The sequence below is a fragment of the Ruditapes philippinarum genome, unplaced genomic scaffold (assembly GCF_026571515.1).
Source record: "Ruditapes philippinarum isolate M1 unplaced genomic scaffold, ASM2657151v2 ctg15183_1_1_1_1, whole genome shotgun sequence".
Lineage (NCBI taxonomy): Eukaryota > Metazoa > Mollusca > Bivalvia > Venerida > Veneridae > Ruditapes > Ruditapes philippinarum.
Window position 1 is genome coordinate 1 of NW_026866940.1, and position 21,098 is coordinate 21,098.

General features: G+C 33.4%; 1 protein-coding gene across 1 annotated transcript; it reads left to right on the forward strand.

The window, feature by feature from the left end:
- Positions 1–546: 546 nt before the first annotated feature.
- Positions 547–20,567, forward strand: LOC132734286 (solute carrier family 23 member 2-like; the record flags this gene model as incomplete). Its single annotated transcript, XM_060720992.1, is given in 7 exon segments — positions 547–726; positions 10,056–10,213; positions 10,679–10,770; positions 13,304–13,389; positions 18,050–18,231; positions 18,874–18,994; positions 20,411–20,567. Coding segments are annotated over 7 exon segments (976 nt in total), but the record flags the coding sequence as incomplete, so codon positions are not given.
- Positions 20,568–21,098: the final 531 nt, after the last annotated feature.

Consider the following 21,098-nt stretch of genomic DNA (forward strand, 5'->3'; position numbering starts at 1 on the left):
ATTGCATGGGTATGCGCGAGCTGACCTTAATAGGCAAACCAATGACACAGGTAAGTTATTATGACCACTTGCATTCAATCTTAAACAAAATTATAGTTTAACTATTTTAAATGTGGTTTTTTTTATTATCAGTATTTTATTATTAAATATTTCTTATTGTTCAGTAAGAAACTTTCGACGTGAGCCATGGATATCGTCACGCGATATTGTAAACTATCGGTCAGAGGGGTAGATAAAAATTTGTCTCGTTTAGTTGCACTTTGTCAGTGATGATGAATATATTTTACTAGAATCCTGCGATGCATATTATGATGCGAAGTTGTTCCAGTTTGTGGTACCATTTAAATATAATTTCATAATAGTGTAATCTGTTTCAATGTTACTGTTATGACATTTAAAGGACATACATTATGTAAACCTTCTCAGTTTAAGTTCCCCTTTTTAAAAGGAGATACACTCTTACATATAGTTTGCGGTATCGATGTGAACATTGTTTTTAAAAGTTATATTTATATTGTAAAAGGGATACTAAACTAGCAAAAGAAAATGTCAAAGGAAACCGACAAAGACGTTAATGGCACGACGGCCATGTTTGAAATAGATGAGGTCGACGAGAAATCTGAGATGCTTGTGGAACCAGAGATAGAGAATAAAGCTGAAAAATATCTTATATACGGAATCAATGATTCCCCTCCGATATATGTGACAATTATATGTGCATTACAGGTAATTAAAGAAAATAATTTTGTGCATTACTTGTAAATAAACGTATCGTGTTTATACAATATTTAATGCTGTCATTGTATATATAAAAAAGAAAACATTTTCATACTTTAATGAGTTATAATACGCTTAACTGTTGTATTTTTTATAATCATTTACACAGGGTTTTAGGTTATATGGTAATGAAATGTAATTTTTCGTTTTATGGTTATATGATTATTACAAGTGATTTGACGTTTTATTATCATACATAGTCCAGTCAGTCTGTAAATTAACCTCAAACAAATTGCAACCGAAATTTTTTTGCCTGCTACAGAAAGCATATGGAATGAAATAAATCATATCAAAAGTCTAGCAAAATCTAATTAGCGCAACATTGTAAAAAACGGAGTTTTATCACGGTATTTTTATGATTTTTTTCTGACTTGGACGGTCTTCCATAGGCGAACAAAGCGTCTCCGATACCCCGAAGAACGTCTGCAGAATGACGACAACAACAACAAAATATGTGTAACAGATAATTTTACGTTTGACGATTATGTGGTTATTACAACTGCTTCGACCTTTTATGGTGATATGGTTTTTACAACCCATTTGACGTTTTATGGTTATATGGTTTTTACAACCCATTTGACATTTTATGGTTATATGGTTTTTACAACCCATTTGACGTTTTATGGTTATATGATCTTTATTTCAAAAAAAAAATTACCTCTGTGGGTTCGAATCCCGACAGGGACTTTGGATTCTTTCATGTGAGGAAGCTATCCAGCTAGCTTACGGAACGTCGGTGGTTCTACTCAGGTACCCGTTCGTGCCTGAAATAATGCACGGAAGGGCACCTGAGGTCTTCCTCCACCAGTAAAGCTGGAACGTCGCGATATGACCTATACTGTGTCGATGTGACGTAAAACCCAAAACAAACAAACAAAACAAAAAATTACGTTTTATGATTTCATCTATATGGCCATTACAGATAATTTTTCGTTTAACAATTATATGAGTATTACAAGTAATTTTAAGTTTAACAATTATAAAGTTAGTGGCGACATGGCCGAGTGGTTAACGCGTCAGACTAGTAATCTAATGATCGCTAGCCGTATGGGTTCAAAGCCCGTCAGGGGCAAGTCGTTGTTTCCTTGATCAAGAAACTTTACACTCATTGCTCAGTACTGGTTGGTTCCAGGAACGGATTAAAAAGTGTGTCTATAAGCTTAAAGCTTCCTATACAGTCGAACTTAAATAAATTCTGTATATAATTATATAAGTAATTTTACGTTTTAGTGATAATATGGCTATTACAAGTTATTTAAAGTTAAACAGTTATATGGTTATTACAAGTAATAATACGTGACCACGTGGTTTTACATGTGATTGTACGTTATATGAATATAATTCATTTACGAGTCACAGTGTTTTTGTTTAGATTTTCTAAATGAATAATACCGAATGTTTTATGGTATAAAAGTAAGTTTAACGTTGCAATGTAAGGAAGTTGTTACTATTGGTTTAAATTTTATCCTGGTAAGATTTGGTTAAAATTTTCAGATAATCGGTGTTGTAAATTAATCAACACATAGCGTTAAGATTATCTCTATCAGTAAAATATAGACATGTCCTCATAAAATTACTATTATTTTCTATGGAACAGAATTAGTGCATTTATTATATCTTGCTTTATGATATCGGGACTTACATTATGCTTGCTTCTATACTTCTTTATGACAATGAAAACCTGCGTTTTGCTGAATTCAATCATGCCTTATGGTTACTGAATGCACTTTCATGTAATTGCAACCTTATTAAGATAACATTCTTTGCTTGTTCTTGATATAACTATGTCACATGGTTAGTTTCTGTCAGTACCTTTAATTTGCTATTAATCTGCCACTTATATTGTCGACATTATGTCACAATAAATTATTAATTTTGATCAATAATTGGCGAATTTGATGTGTCTTAGCATTCATATGCTTCAATATATTCACCGATTACAAATATAATGCAATACATGATCAATGCGCATCGACAACGAAGATGACAACGATAGCGATATTATAGTCGCATGTGAAAGTACGCACTAAGCAGTTGGCAGTAAGCATAATGCGAGTTGCAATAATTTGTGTTCATATTATGACAGCAGGTGTCGCTTTATCGGTACATCCCGTTATTTTCCGGATGATCCCGTATTTTGGCACGTGGAGTAAAAACAAAGTTTCGTTCCCTTTATACAGGGGCGTATACAGAACAGTGTTAGTTGGAGACTGACATGTAAAGGGAAAATTTACTGGAAAACAAGAGAACACGATGCGACAGACGAAAAGTGCGTGTTTTTGAAGATTCCGCCAGCATGTGAAAAAAATGTTATAGATTTCTCTAATAACTTATCATACAAGTGGCAAGTCACCTCTTATACAATTGTTTACACTTCTTTTTAAGCGTGTGTTATAGTCGTATGAGCAATAGTGAAATTGAATTTTAAGATATACTATGCTCAAACTTACGGTGGCACAAAGGTGACATGTGTGTGTGTTTTTATTTATCTCGTGCGCACGAGATACTGTGTCGTGGCCACGGGTTACTAAGTCGTGGCCACGAGATAGTAACGTTAAGTTGTGGGAACATTATACTATATTGTGTCCACGAGTTACTTAGTCGTGGCCACGAGATAATTAAGTCATGGAAACGACATGACTAAGTCGTGGCCACGAGATGAATAAGTCGTTGGAACAAGTTACTATGTCGTGGCCACGAGAAAGTTTAGTGGTGGCCACGAGAAAGTTAAGTCGTGCGAACGAGATAAATAACTAATCAAATTACACTATTTATATGAATTTTCCTAACAAGGATGCCCCTACTTCTCCTGTCCGTAAAAGTGCCATTCATACCAGTTATTGATTGGTCAAAGATTTAGCGTCATTGTGACCCTAATTTCTGACCAAAATTGCCTAAAAATTATTAGATGCCATCTACTGATCTTTTTAGGTAATATAAACTACGGCTTATTCTTTCTAAAGCATTCATCAGACAATGATTTTACATGAAGTGTCATGTTTGTCTGACCCATGACCTCAAACATCCTTATAGGATATCTACTGTCCATGGGCAATGTCCCTACCCAATAGAATAAACCAGGACTAAGTCCCTCTCAAGTTATGGTATAAACAATGTTAACAGGCCGTTGTACGTACAAAATGACCAATTCTATCATAGAATTGTCCCAACAAAGGGCTATAACTTAGTCAAAATTAGTGTATGATTTATGGGCCTTATGATTCTAAAGACATGTATCAAGTTCTAAGTGAACACTTCAGTATTTTCAAAAAATTAATGTTGCACGTAAATTTTCATAGCACAGAAATTTTCTAAGTTCAGAAAATCATGGTGTAATCAGATTTAATTATTTCGTCTGCACGACATAGTTATCTCGTTCTCACGACTTAAACGACTTAGTAACTCGTGGCCACGACTTAGTACAGTACAAACTTGATTTTTTTCTGTAAAATAAAATAAATATAACTTGGCTTCACACACATATTGTGCTTTAAATCCTTTACACTGTAAGTGGGCAGTATGAATATACATGTATAGTGTTATTACAAAAAAATATATGGAAGTTTCTTTTAAAGACAGACACAACTTTACTTGACCCGTAATAAGGAAAGCAGATTCCTTTACATTATGTGTATGTGTTTTTATTTAAATAAAACATATTTAGTAAGAATTTTATAGATTTCAATAAATTTCTGTGATAAAAATATGTTACTGAAAGATGTGCATAGTATATCATTAAGCACAAATGTATGCGAATGTGGTGGTGTGTGCGCGATGTCTGATCTATAATCAGACACACATATGCCCAACATTAGTAATTGACTATGCACATGTTACAAAAATAAACAACTTCCTTCTTTCCTAATTATACATGTATATTTAAATGTGTTGCATACCTATTCGCCACTATAGTGACTCTGGGACATTTATTTAGTTAAAAAGTCAATATTTTTTGCTTTTTAATGTCCAAGTCATTAGATAAGACCTTCGCAGTACCTGGGCAGGTGCTTAACAACTGGATGACAGCATAATATGTTTTGGTAAGGGAGTACACTAAGAAGACTATTGCATGAAACTGACACGTATATATTCCATCCCAGCTCATGAACGTATATTTGGGGGTAGGTGCAGCCCTTAAGTCTGGGCCTGAACCCGCCACTGACTGTACGTGTAACTGCCCCATTGCATCACTTTTTACGAGTATATTTTTTTCTATTATATATAATTATATAAAATTATATTGCATAATCCTTTACTACTTGTATTTATATTATGCAATGTATGTATTGAGCGCTTAGTACGTATATATTTCACGGCGTCTCAACGCCGTGATATTGTGATGGGTAGTTTTCGGTAGCATGGGCAAAAGTCACGTGACAAAATGCCTTTCGATTTTTACAGCCGACATTATTGTTTTTACGCAATCATTGTACAGCCCATTTCCGTGAAAAGTTACATAGAAACAATAGAAACAGTTTTTTTTCACAACCATATAGAATCTAAACAGTTTTATTATCAACACACGAAATATCATTGTTTTATATTAACACATTTCCGCACATCCTTTCGACATGCTTGAGAAATTCGCCTTGAATGGATTATGTATGGTGGCTGATTTACGCCATCTGTATATTTTCGCGTCTTCGCCTCAAAATGCGAAAACACGAAGGGACGACATATTTGGATTTATCTGTTCTCATGTCGGATCTCGGAGTGAATCTTTTCACGTGTAAAATGTCTTTGAACATTACATTCCTAAGTTTCTATATTTGCAATTAAGAACTTAAATTGTCTTTTTTTGAATAATTTCATTTTTCTTGAGCAATTCTCTAAATGAGACTTGGTTTTTCTACATGCGTTTCACAATAAACATTCGCCATACCACCAGATTGTAAAATAACTTAACTTGGTCCTTAAATCAGTTTTTACCACAACATCAAACTTCATTCAGAATTCATTTCTCGTTATTGTGAGCAAAATTCTGAGTTTCCCTCAGATATGAGCAAGAAAATGTTTTATTACCCCCCGCCGAAAAGACGGTGGGGGATATAGAATTAGTCTCAATCCGTCCGTCTGTCCTTCCGTCTACATTTTTGTCCGGAGCATATCTCAAAAAGTATCAATTTGAAACTTCATAGGTGGAGGTATCAACTTGAAACTTCATTGGTGGATAAATCATATTTAGGAAAAGTGCAGTGCACAAGAATGATAACTCTACCCTGCAAATTTTTTCATTATTGCCCTTTGTTATTCTTCAAACTCAATTTTTGTCCAGAACTTAACTCAAAATGCCTTTGAGATATCAACATGAAACTTCATATAGGTGGATAGATCTCACTCAGGAGGTGTGCAATGCACAAGAGTGATAACTCTACCAAATTCTTTTTGCCCTTTGTTATTTTTCATACTTAATTTTTCACCTGAGTGGAGCATAATTTAACTAAAAAATACAAACATTGAGATGTCAATGTAATCTTCATAGGTAGATAGATCTTTTTGAGGATGAATTTTGTGCGAAAGAATGATAACTCTACCCTTTATAATTTTTGAGTTATTGTCATTTGTTATTTTCATACTTTTTGTCATGAGAATATCTAAAAAAGTGTAGCGGTAACAACTTGAAACTTCATAGGAGGATAGCTCTCTTTTATGTGAAGTGCAGCACACTTGAATGATAACTAACCGTGCATTATTTTTCAGTTATTGCCCTTTGTTATTTTTCATACTTAATTTTGTCCTGGGTATAACTACAAAAGCCTTTGAGATATCTACATAAACCTTCAAAGGTGCTCAGGAGGTATGCAGCGCAAAAGAGTGATAACTCTACCCTTCATAATTGTTGAGTTATTGCCCTATGTTAGTTTTCATACTCAAATTTTCACCTGAGTGGAGTATATCTCTGAAAAAGTCTTTGAAATGTCAACATGAAATTTCATAGGTGGATAGATCTTTTCGAGCGCAAGAATGATAACTCTATCCTTTATAATGTTTTAGTTATTGCCATTTGTTATTTTTCAAACTTTTTGTCCGGAGCTTATCTCAAAAAAGTGTTAGAGGTATCAACTTGAAACTTCATAGGTGGATAGATCTCATTGCTCAAGGAGGAGTGCAGCATACAAGACATTTAACCTACCGTGCATTATTTTTCAGTTATTGCGCTTCGTTATTTTTCATACTTAATTTTGTCCAGAGCATATCTACTAAAGCCCTTGAGATATCAACATGAGGATAAATCTCACTCAAGAGGTATGCAGTACCCAAGAATGATAATTATTCTGCTCTACTACATAAACAAGGCTCTTGTAACAAGTTACATTATGATATTTAAAAACCTTCTGAACAAGTTAACATGTCAATTCAAGACAATGCTATTTGGAGATACCTTATCAATATATTTAACTGTTTTTTGTTGTTGTTGTTTTTGTGAGTGTGTGTGTGGGGGGGGGGGGGGGGGGGTTCGCCGTGACAATCATATTGCTGCATTTCCCAGCAATTTTTTACTTGTATATACACATGTACGCAGTATCTATACGGAAAATTCCGATGATAGGCGAATCGTGGAAAAAAGTCCGTTGACATCGATAACAGAGTTTTCGCCCCTTAACAGTTCACAAATCGCTAGACATAGTTTTAATTGTTTAACATAATGTAAGATGATCAAACATAATCCACAAAGCCTCAGACACCGAGCTTTATTAAGCATAAACACTGAATAATGGATATAAGAGAAAGCTAATAGTAATCACGTCATGCGAGCTATAAATCAAATAAGTCACATTTTAAAAAATCCATCAGGGAACACTTTGCGAACAAAAAATAGTCAATTTTAAATGACTTATACATAAAAGTAATACAAAAAATCTAAGCCATAAATGGTTTGTATAGAGCATGAAGAAAGGTAGCTTATGCATAAAGGTATATGACGTTAACATTTTAGTATTCCAAATGGGTCGTTCCAGTTTAATAGTTATCACTCAATGAAAGAATTGGTGACTACGAAATGTTTGAATGAAATAACGAAAAATGGAATCCAGCATAATGCAAAGTTTAAATATCATAAAGCAAGATGGAATCAAGCATAATGCAAGTTTTAATGTCATGTAGCAAGATAGAATTAAGCATAATACAAGTTCCAATGTCATCAAGCAAGATAGAATAAATGCATTAATTCTGTTCCATAATTTTCGCCACGGTATTTTCCTGGTGGTGATATTTTTACTGTTACCGTTTGAGTGTATACAAAACGAGTTTTACTTCAAAAGTGTCTTAAGATAAGCAAATATTTGTCCAAAGCAAGGCCGAGAATAAATTGTTGTTTGTCCTAGCGAAACGTTTTCTTCGTGTCTGTAAGATGACATTTTTATAGAAAATACAATTGTATTTGACTAAAAGGACGATTAATATAAATTGGATAAATAAATAAACAAACACATTTAATAATATATAAATCTAATTGAAAATTAATGTATGTTCTTGTTGAAGTTGTAAAACTATAGATAATATTTGCATAGCCTTTAGGCAGTGTAAGGTGTATGCGGTATTTGCACGGAATTTTCGTGCACCGATTAAGAATTTACTTTCACTCATAACAAGCGGCCATGAATAGAAAGACATATTTACTAAAATCGACCACGAGGGAACAAACTCGTTCAACAGTGAATCAGCCTGAACATGTAATGTGTCAATATTATAAGGATATCGTTTTGGAACTCGAATTTGGTAAGTTTCCTTATTTGCATGCTAAACGCAATGTTAAACACCGTACTCGATGAAAACCAAAGCATCAGCATTTGTTCAGTTGTTATCGAAACAAAAACTACTGATAAGAAAAGTATGATATCATAGGAAAAAAATATTTAAGATTGTAAAGCATTCAATTATTTAATCTAGGACTTCTTTACTGCTTAACACAAAAATATTTGTATTTTTATTTCGTGTTGACCAGTGTTGACTATATGATAAAATACAAATTATTTTGGTTTGGGGGATTGGGGGCAGTGAATGTCTTGTCAATGTGTGTGTGGATTTTTGTGATTTTTCTTGGCGCTAGCGACAACTCGACAAAGCGCCAAATGGCGCGTTGTCGGATTTTCGTCTTGTCGACTTGTCTCTAGCGCGGCACTGTAAATAAGCTACAGTTCTCGAAGGAAACATGCGAGAATAAGGTTATTCATGTCATTATTATCCTCACGAGGATTAATATTGATAGAAGACAAATTCAATGTAAATGGTGCTTAGTTTCACGCGAGAACAAAAAAGCTCGCTTCTTTATAAAAAACAAAACAAAAGGGCGACACAAGATTTTCAGAAAAAAAAACTTGCATTTCAATAGGTGTCATTTGCCTGGCCAAAGCAGGACATAATCATGTATTTAAACTGTACTAAATCCACGTGGAAGGTAACAGTTGTCTTAGCGTCTTCTTGCAGTCATCTTTTTGAGTAGCTCTGCTAGGGGTGTTGTCGTATATAATCATCGCTCTGATGGGGTAAAGTCGTATATAATCATTGCTCTCCTGTGGGTATAGTCGTATATAATTATTGCTCTTCTGTGGGTATAGTCGTATATAATCATTGCTCTCCTGTGGGTATAGTCGTATATAATCATTGCTCTCCTGTGGGTATAGTCGTATTTAATCATTGCTCTCCTGTGGGTATAGTCGATTATAATCATTGCTCTCCTGTGGGTATAGTCGTATATAATCATTGCTCTCCTGTGGGTATAGTCGTATATAATCATTGCTTTCCTGTGGGTATAGTCGTATATAATCATTGCTCTCCTGTGGGTATAGTCGTATATAATCATTGCTCTCCTGTGGGTATAGTCTTATATAATCATTGCTCTCCTGTGGGTATAGTCGTATATAATCATTGCTCTCCTCTGGGTATAGTCGTATATAATCATTGCTTTCCTGTGGGTATAGTCGTATATTATCATTGCTTTCCTGTGGCTATAGTCGTATATAATCATTGCTCTCCTGTGGGTATAGTCGTATATAATCATTGCTTTCCTGTGGGTATAGTCGTATATAATCATTGCTTTCCTGTGGGTATAGTCTTATATAATCATTGCTCTCCTGTATGTATTGTCTTATATAATCATTGCTTTCCTGTGGGTAAAGTCGTATATAATCATTGCTTTCCTGTGGGTATAGTCGTATATAATCATTGCTTTCCTGTGGGTATAGTCGTATATAATCATTGCTTTCCTGTGGGTATAGTCTTATATAATTATTGCTCTCCTGTGGGTATAGTCGTTTATTATCATCCTCTATTTTTAGCAATCGCTGTTAGCTCTGTCAGGTCAGCTGATTGTGTCGCTGTTAGTAGCTGAAGCCGTGTGCGCCTCAGACAACAACGTATTCAAAGCGAGGCTTCTCAGCTCGACGCTCTTCATGAGTGGTGTAACTACAGTAGCTATGAATCTATTTGGTATTAGGTAAGTCATAAGCCATACTTCATCTGTTCATTGGTTTATTTAAAAAAAAAGTGAGTAAATCTTAGTTACAAAAGTATACAAAACATATGCTTCAGAAATAGATAGATAAATGTAGATAAATAAGTAAATTAAACACGCACGCACGTTCATACATACATGCACGCACACGCGCGCGCACGCACGCGCGCGCACGCACATACACATACATTCTTACAGCAAGTTTTACTGCTGTAACCAATTGCGGTTTCTTTTCTTTAAGAGCATGAACTTTAATGCAGAATATTTAATATATGTATCTTATATGTTATTTCCACTTTAAATTTCTTTTTAACTTTACATCTTTGTTAGGACGTATGGACTTTTCTTGAATACAGAGTAGAAATCGAACAAATTTGATATGTTTCATGTAACTGTTAATAGTGAAAATGGTAACTTTAACAGTGTTTAAGGGTTTTTTTTAAACAGGCTACCCTTATATCAAGGAGCTTCAGCATCATATATAATACCCCTGTTATTAGTGGCAAACACAGACGGGAGTTTCTGTTCAGGAGACGCAGGTAAAGAATATATTGTTTTATATTTATGTTAATTAACATTTTTAATAAATGAATTAATGTAGTTGTTTTTTTTGGCCGTAGGATGTATGTTTTTACCTTGACGACCGGTTAGTTTACGGGCTTTCCGCCATCCCTTTTCCCGTTATGTACCGGGCATTGTATGTCATTTCTAAATACCAGAAAATTTTATGAATATTTGACAAGTCTATCAATTACTTATGGAAACAAAACAGGTTGCCCATACTACATTGAATTTCTGAGAACACTTTGATATTATCCAGAAACGTTAGCCACGGCTTTCAGAGAGCTCGACATAGTGGTCACAATGATGACATTGCAAAATCACTTAATTCCGGTACACAAGTGGATATGGCAATCTTAGACTTTAGCATTTGATAAAGTTTCTCATAGACGTTTATCACACAAACTAGAGTATTACGGTATTTCCGGTAATACTAGGCGTTGGATTGATTCCTTTTTATCTAATAGAACACAACAAGTAGTAGTGGACAACGCATCATCTGATATAGCCTCAGTAACATCTGGTGTACCGCAAGGAACACTCCTCGGACCAACACTCTTTCTAATCTACATAAATGACATCGCAGATAATATTACATCAGGTATACGTTTATTCGCTGACGATTGTGTGTTATATCGGCCAATAAGTAACCAAAGTGACAATATAGCTCTCCAGGAAGATCTTAGTAAACTTGAAAATTGGTCGGACATTTGGCAAATGGAATTTAATGTTAAAAAATGCGCCATTATGCAATTTTCATCCTCTCCACACAGAAAGAAATATGACTACAAAATAAAAGGCGAAAGCTTGGAAATAGTCAACCGGCATCCATACTAAGGGGTTGAATTCAGTGATAATTTGAAATCCAACGACCATATTAACAACATCACAAAAAAGGCAGCAAGTACACTTGGTTTTCTAAAGAGGAACTTAAGATACTGTCCTCCCAAAGTAAAAGAAAAGGCTTACATTAGTTTGGTCAGACCTAAACTGGAATACGCTTCTCCAATATGGAATCCTTTACAAAAGACTCAAGTTAAACAGATAGAACAGATACAAAGAAACGCAGCAAGATGGGTGTTGAATAGACCGTATAACCCACACAATCCTTCTAGTGTAACTGAACTAATAAATAAATTACAATGGCCCAGTCTTCAACAACGTAGAGTTTGGGCAGACGTGCATGACTCTCATGTATAAAGTAGTTAACTATTTAATAGCTGTACCAGTATCGTACCATCCCACTATTGCCACAGTTCGTTCAACCCGAAGAAGTCACAATATGAAATTCATCCCAATCCAATCTAGAATCAACGTTTATCAACACTCATTTTTTCCCAAGAACTGTTAATACCTGGAATATTATACCGGATTCTTGTGTTACTACTGAGAGCCTGGAGGCGTTTAAATCTTCCATCCAGCTCGTTCCAGTCGTACCATCATATGTTTAAATGGTCAACATCTTGTAAAGTGTAAATACATGTTGGTCAACAGACCTTTTTAGGGTGTAGTGTGGAATATCAGTTTGTCAATGGGACAGTTATGATACAATTGTGTAAAATAGTTTCAAAAATTTATGTCGGAACAGCCACTCTACACTGATGTACAGCCTTCGCCTCCTCGTCGTCGATGTCTACCTTGTGGATTTTGTCGAGAAACCCCGTTGAAGTTGAAGTTGAAACGGCGGTTCGGTGTACGTATGTGTGTCCGTCTGTACGCAAGTACGAAAGTTCGCTCGTTCGGAATAAGTTTGTCCGGGTCGTAACTCTGTCATTAGTTGGCAGAATTTCAAATTACTTAGCACAGTTGTTCACAATAATGATACAGTGTGTCGCGTGCAAGAAACGTGTGACTGTCAAAGGTCAAGGTCATATTTAAATGTCAAATATAAAATCTAAAAAAACTTGTCCGCACCATAACTCTTTCACTAGGTGGTGGAATTTCAAATATTAAAGCTGTCATAAATGAGCTTCATCATGAGATGGTGTATCGCGGACAAGAACCGTGTGGCTAGATCAAAAATCAGGTCTTACGCACAAGAACTTGAAATTTAATCAGTATTATACTATCCAAAACATACCCCTATATAGTATCAATATTCTTTAAATATTATCGACTAGGTTAAAATTCCAGGTCATTCCTTGAGGTCAGATGTTACTTCTTGCTATTTACAGTAAACGGACTCGATGACCTGTTGCCCTTTGGGCGTCTACTTTTAAAGATACTTCTTGTTTCTGCTTATTAATGTATGGGAAATGACGATTTGTCATAGACCATTTGCAACGTATAAAATGCAGAATCGAGATAATTCATAAATTTGCGCATGCGCAAACTTTGTATAGGCAATGCACCACACAGGGTAAATTACGTTAGCTTACACCCATATTCTTTTTTAAATTCATCTAACTTTTTTTAGCAAAACAACATTCTAAAACAATTATGAATCCATCATGCTGTAAAGTTTAAATATGTTATTCTGTCTTTTTGCAAATATTTCATTTCATGTTTCAGTTCCAGAAAACCCGTTGTTTAACGCGACTGACAACACAACGTCAAGGGAATTTCCTATGGAGAAAATAATATCCAACGTCCAAGCGGTAAAAAATAATGCTCATTTTCACATCAGTGGCTTAAATAGATCACCGTAAACGCCACTAAAATTTCCTTATTACGGACAAGTAAAGTTGGTCTTTTAAATAAGAAAAATGTGACCACCTATAGTCTGTAGAATTTTAAACGTGATACATCTACCTTTGTATGAAGTCATAACATGTTTATTCTCTATTTACATAGAGACTGCGTATCAAATATGAATATTTTCTTATATCAAATTTGAGCATAGTATATCTTTAATGCTCTTGTCTTATTGTTATTATTATATTATATGTGTTTGTAGTTAAAAGAAAGCATGCGTTGTCAGCGCTCTTCTTTTTAGCTCACCGGAACCGACGGTTCAGGGTGAGCAATTTGTATGAAAGGGGGATGGTCCGTCGTCCATCGTCAACAATTATCTTCTCTAAATCTGCTGGGCAGATATATGTAGCATCCTTGTAACAGTTACACTTAAATTTGCTCATGTCATTTTAATTTGCCCATTTTAGGGGTCAAAAGAGCTAAAAATAGAAAAACCTTTAAACCTCTACTACAACTAAATTACATGATGGACGATCACCAAAATTTGTCAGTGTCATTCTTAGGTAGTTTTTTTTATCCAATTTGCGCATATAAATTTGATTGGCCCCTATTAGCTGTCTCTAAAGCTAAAATTATAAAAACCTTTAGACAACTTCAACAGAACTAATTGATGGATGATCACCAAATTTTGTCTTTAGCATTCTAAGGTAGTCTGTTATCAAGTTTGCTCATATTAATTTGATTGGCCTCTTAAAGGGGCCGCTAAAGCTCAAAATAGAAAAACCTTTGAACTTCATCTCCTATTGAAATAATTGATGGGTGATCACCAACTTTGTCTGTGGCATTCTTAGGAAGTCTTTCATCAAGTTTGCTCATATTGATTTGATTGTCCCTTTCGGGTGCCGCTAAAACTTAAATGTCCCAGGCCATGACATTTCTTCAAATTATAGCTTAAAAATATTCTATCCTCAAATTAAATATTAGAAAATATTGACAATGGATACACAGTCTCTTTATAAATACAAAATAAACGTGTTTTGTCTTCAAAAAGTACATGTAGATGAGTTATGTTTTAAACTTCACACTATTGGTGGTCACAATATGAATAGGCCCATATTCTTTCATTATAAAAAATGGCTCTTTTTTACAGAAAAGAGCAACTTTACTTGGCCTATAATAGTGAATGCAGCTTCACATAAATAGTTTATCCATTCTTTTATCCAAATAAGACATATTCAGTAAGAATTTCATAGATTTCAATAAATTTCTATGATAAAAATAATTTACTCAATGAAGAGCATAGTATATCTTTCATAATGTAAGGAAAACAACTCATGTTGGAATGTCTTACAAACATGTGTACATGTAATGCAATTTTCCCAAATATAATTTCTATAGCAGAAGGAAAATATTAATGTCATGACCTGTTTGCTTAAGAAATGATTTGAGGTCGTGTGCTTTGTATCGGAACAGTAACCATATCTGCTCATTGTCTTTCATTTGGGTAGTCAGACTATTCTCTCCCTTACCAGTTCCTCCCCTGACGTTTCCTCCCTGACGGTTCTCTCCCTATTTTAGGGGAGAACTGTCTGCATATTTGCAAATTAGAAGACAGTTCCTCCCCATTCTTATTTTTATAATTACATTATTATTAAAGTATTTAGATGATAAATAAATGGGTAAGTTTATTATGAATTTATATAAATTAGAAAAAAATAGATTTTATTGAAGTGTTTAGATGTTTAATAAATGGGTAGGTTTATTATAAATTGATATAAATTAGAGAGAAAAATACTTTAATGAAGTATTCTGATAGTAAATGGGTAGGATTATTATAAATTGATATAAATTAGAGAGAAAAATACTTTAATGAAGTATTCTGATGTTTAATTCAAATTCAATCAGCAACAATAAATCGGTAAGTTTATTATCAAAAATTAATATGACTTAGAGAAAAAAATATTTTATTGAAGTATTTAGATGTTAAAATAAATTTGTACCTTTATTATCAATTGATATAAATTGAATTAGAAATTTTTTTTTAACATATAATAATAATTGATCAATGATGATATTAGTTAATTATTCTGATTTTTTAATTAGATGTAATGTATACTTTTTAATGTGTTTAGTCATTGAAAATAATTAATGAATAATTTACTTGATTAGGATAATCATAAGATATTATTTTTTTATTTTTTTTTAATAAATAAAAATGAAATTTATAGGCAAAAAATGATTAATAAATTCTAATTGCTAAACTTTTGTATAATGAAAAAAGGAGTTAAATACACACATGAATGCGTTTAAGTTTGCTGTCAGTGATAATTGAGGTGTTTATTAATTCCTTACTCAAGAATGAAGGTGTTGATTAGATTAAAATAGCTGTGAAAAGGTGTTGATGAATAAGTATTATATAAGTTATTTGGTATTATATATTGTTTCAAGTTAATGACTACATGTTTTTAAATCAATTTCGTAAAAAAGTAAATGTGGAATGTGTTTGCATACCAGTTGTTGTTTATTTATTTTCTAGAACATACTTGTTTCCACCTTATTCACTATTTAACAAATAAATGAACATCACAAGCTAGACCTTAACATAATTACAGGTGTATATCAATCACTGTCCAATGATCTATATCTCTCACAATAAAGGTGTTGATAGGATAAAAATACTGAAAAAGGTGTTATATAAATTTACAAACACTTTTCAGCTGATAAACATAAAATGCAGTTAATATCAAAAACATTCTTTTAATAATCTTCATTAAGAAATATTATTAGATTAAGTCAAAACTAAAATGATAACTTATAAAAAATGAAATTGGGGGAGAACTGTCTGCATATTTCAAATTTGGGAGAGAACCGTCAGGGGAGGAAACGGTTAGGGAGAGAACCGTCAGGGAGAGGAACTGGTAAGGGAGAGAATAGTCTGTCATTCATTCATTTGACATGCTAAAATGAGACTTCACTAGACACTTATAATTACATTGTGGCAAAGTTCAATTGTATAGAAAAAATCTATTTCTGGTACTATTTAGTGTTCACAAGCACAATCTTGTTAAGCTAGGCAACAATAAAATAATGTGTAAATATCTTTCAGCCTTAGAATTTTGACATCATATTGCATCATTGTAGGGTCAATTGTATGTCAGAGTGGAGAATATTTTTAGGAAATAAAATTAGGCCTTTAGAAAGATAACATTTGTTTCCTGTATCTTACTTACAAAGATGAGTTTGTATGCTCAATATTTTATTGAATTTTGTTAAAAATTGTTGTATTTTTCTTTCTTCATTTTTGTTGAATTGGATTCAAACTTGGAGAAAGCACATTTCAATAAATTTTAGGACATACTGGTGAACCTGTTTCATGTGCTTAATTGAATGTTGGTATCAGTTGAGCTGTTATTGGTATTTTTGAAACCATTTCACCTACTTTCTTGTTTTAGGTGTACAGACAGGAATGTTATTTCTTATGCGAATTAAATTAGTATATCAACTGACTACTTTTGATGTAATTATTTGATATTGTTTGATCTAGTTTCTCGTTTGTAATGCCCTTACTTGAAATTTGGACAAGGGGTTTAATTTCTGATCCTGAATCGAATTTTGATATGAACTGGTCTACTTTTGATAAGTTTGACTTAAATTTGTCTTTTATATACAGACTTGAAATTTGGACCAAGGTTATAATATGTGTATTTTTTATGTTAAATTGAATTTTGATATCAGCTTACCTACTTTTGATATCAATGACACCATTTGACATATTTTCTTGTTCTTTGACATTCAGATTTTAAATTTGGACCAGGGGTACAATTTCTGATACCAAATTGAATTTTTATATCAACTTGCCTACTTTTGATATTCTTATATAGCTTGACCTACTTTCTTGATTTTTTGATGAACTTACTTGAAATTTGGACTAGGGGTGTACTTGTAATGCTGAATTGAATTTTGATATCAGCTAGCCTACTTTTGATATTTTTACATTTTTTGACCTTATTGCCTTTTTGAGGTACACTTAAGTTACCATATAAAATGTATAAAATATTCATTGTCCCAAACTGTAAACTTCAAATATCTACACATTTCATATTTTGCATGTGACATTTTGTGCATTCATTCACAAAAGTTATAAAAAAATTGTCCCATGAAAAAAAACTTTAGTGGTCATTTATTCTGCATTTATTCTACATAGGTACTTACTTGCAACAAAGATATTTTTAATAAAGCCTTTCCATAATATTAGGACAAAATATTTCAAATTATATAGTGAATAATGAAATGATGGGTCAGATGAGTGATCTAGTGCCATCTGTGGCTCTAAAATTATGTTTATTATGACGGAAAAAAATCAGTGTTGTGAAAGTTTATTACAAGAGGGGCAAGTTAAAGTTGAGTTGAACTTGCCAAAATAGCTGGACTTGCCTTTCAGCAAAATCATTTGAAATTTAATTTCCAACACTGAAATGCAGTAAATACTGGTGAGTGACTCAGGGCCATCATGACCCTCTTGTTTATTTGTTTTTACATGAAGTTAAATGTGTTTTCTTAATTTGTTGCATGGAGGTTCATAACAGCATGCATGATTCACGCATTTTTGCTCTTTTGTTCCAGTTGCAAGGCAGTTTAATGATAGCAGGCCTGATTCACGCACTTTTCGGCTTCACTGGAATAGTTGGACTGCTGTTGAAATTCGTTGGTCCTCTCACAATCGTTCCTGCATTGGTGCTAATATTTATATTCATTGTTCAACCGGTTTTGAAATTTGTGGTAGTCAGCTGGGCAATATCCATGTCGTAAGTGGTTCTCTTAATTATTCCCCACAAACGAAGTTTATTTTACCCCCACAAACGAAGTTTAGGGGGGTATATTGGAGTCAAGATTGTCGGTCGGTCGGTCCGTCCGTCCGTCCGTCGGTTCCACATCAATAACTAGAGTTTGGAATGAAGTATTGTAATCAAACTTGATGTGTAGCTAACTTATATGAAGACCCGGGTTGGTATTGTATTTGGACCCTCTTGGATCAAGGTCACTGTTACTAAAGATAGAAAATGGTTTCCGGACAATAACTAGAGTTAAGAGTGAGATATTGTAATCAAACTTGGCATATAGGAAGCTTACATGAAGACCCCGGTTGGTATTGCAATTAATTGAAATAATTCTTTGTACACAGTTGATACTTCATTTACTATAGGTTGAGTTCAAATTTTTCTTCAGAACACTTATCAAAGTTGCTGGTGGGGATATAAATCACTTTCAGTGATAGCTGTAGTTACATATGATAATAATCAGTTACATTTATAATACTTTAATCATTGAAGAGATGAATATCGGCGTTATACGTATGTCAAATTTATGAAATGGCACATGATGTACAAGTATTTATAGCAATAGAAACAGGCAAGGAAATTGTGAAGTGGAAAATTGTATTATTTCAGCACTGTAGTTGTCGCTGTGGTATTGTTTTTGTATCTTGGTAAATATGACATGCCAGTACCGGTGTGGACTCCTTCCGGTGGTTACAGAGTTATACGTTACCCGTTACATCAAGTTTTTGCAGTAAGTATTTCAATCCGTTACATCAAGTTTTTGCAGTAAGTATTTCAATCCATTACATCAAGTTTTTGCAGTAAGTATTTCAATACGTTACATCAAGTTTTTGCAGTAGGTATTTCAATCCGTTACATTAAGTTTTTGCAGTAAGTATTTCAATCCGTTACATCAAGTTTTTGCAGTAAGTATTTCAATACGTTACATCAAGTTTTTGCAGTAGGTATTTCAATCCGTTACATTAAGTTTTTGCAGGAAGTATTTCAATCCGTTACATCAAGTTTTTGCAGTAAGTATTTCAATATTTGTTATATGGGTTTTATGTTTGACTTATGACATATTTTCAATTTAAAACATTCTGTAGATTATTTAGTTAAATATGGATGACTGTTATGGATGTACAAACATCCCTCTTTTGTGTTGTTTTTATATGTGCAAAAGTGGACCATTGCATTACCTATCTTAAAACATAATTTGTTAATTAAGGCATTTATAATTATGTCATTAGTGTTACGAGATGTCCGTACATAAATTATTTATTATACTGCATGTTTGTAACGCAAGCTTTAGCGATTTCAATATTTTGCGGTTCAAATTGTAAAAATACATGTACTAGCAACATATAAAACCGATTGCTAGCAAATGTCAAACAGTAAAATATGAAGTCGTTTAAATTATGACATTTCACTGCCTCCGCAAAAGTATCAGTCAGTACTGTAGTCTTGGCTCATATCATTTTATCATTTTCCTTAAAGGTATTCCTTTTTAGCTCGACTTTTCGCAGAATACTGAGCTAATGCAGTCACCCATTTGTCAGCATCGGCGTCGGCGTCCCAGTGGTTAAGTTTTTACGTGTAAGCTGGTATCTCCGTAATTGCTGAGAGTTAACGTGCTGCTTCTCTGTGATCATCTAAATTATCGGGACAAGTCCCATAACTCTGAATGCTTTTTTGCATGTTTATGCCCCTTTTTCGACATAGAAATTCCAGGTTAACCTTTTGTGTGTAAGCTGGTATCTCAATAACTACTGAAGGGAATGGATTGAAACTTCATACGCTTCTTCTCTGTGATAATCTAACATAGTTGGCACAAGTCCCATAACTCTGATTTGCATATTTTGCATAATTATGCCCCCTTTTTCAACTTAGAAATTCTTGTTTAAGGTTTTGTATGTAAGCTGGTATTTCCATAACTACTGAAGAGTTTGTACTTTTTTGTGACAATTTTATGCATTCATAAAAATCTAGCAGTGGTTTAATTTATAAAACAGCTAAATAACAAGGCTGTTTACCTTTTTGAAACAATTTTACGTATTTATATAGGTAAGCATTAGTGTACTCGATGAAACACCCTTGTGACAACTTTTCAAATGGTCGAGTGTTGCTGTCCTCTTGTCTGACAGCTCTTCTTTTATTTTATTTTCAGATTCTTATTTCTATAATTATCAACTGGGCGATATGCGGCATATTGACCAGATATGACGTCTTTCCTAATGATCCTAGCCACCCGGCCTATAGAGCACGGACAGATGCACGTGTTGACGTCATCGATAACAATCCGTGGTTTACTGTACCATATCCAGGTAATTAACGTCGTAATTAATACATTTTACAGTGTTCCTTTAACGTCAAACACAGTGAAACACATGTTTGCGGTTTTCATTTTGTAAATTAAATATATAATATTTATTTATTTATTTATTTATTAAATTAATTAATAGAGGATATTTAAGTTTTTTCTATAAATACATGATTTATTTTCATCGAGTGGTATGAAAATAAATATTTCATGAGTGGCGGTAGCCACGAGTGAAATATGGTAATTTTCATGCCACAAGATGAAAATAAATTCTGTATTTTTAGAAAAAAACTTGAATTTTCTGTTATTATATACATTTTTCTTTTTTTGACATTAAAATTTGAAAACTTTTCCTTAAATTTTGTGTACTGGCAGAATTTAAAAGAAAGTAGTCCGGCAAGACACCAGTGAAAATACGGAAAATATGTTTCACAGTGAAAATACGGAAAATGAAAATACGCATTTTATTTTATCAATATTTCTCCAAATATTTCATTTACAAGTATATAATAAATTAAATTTATTTTATTTATTT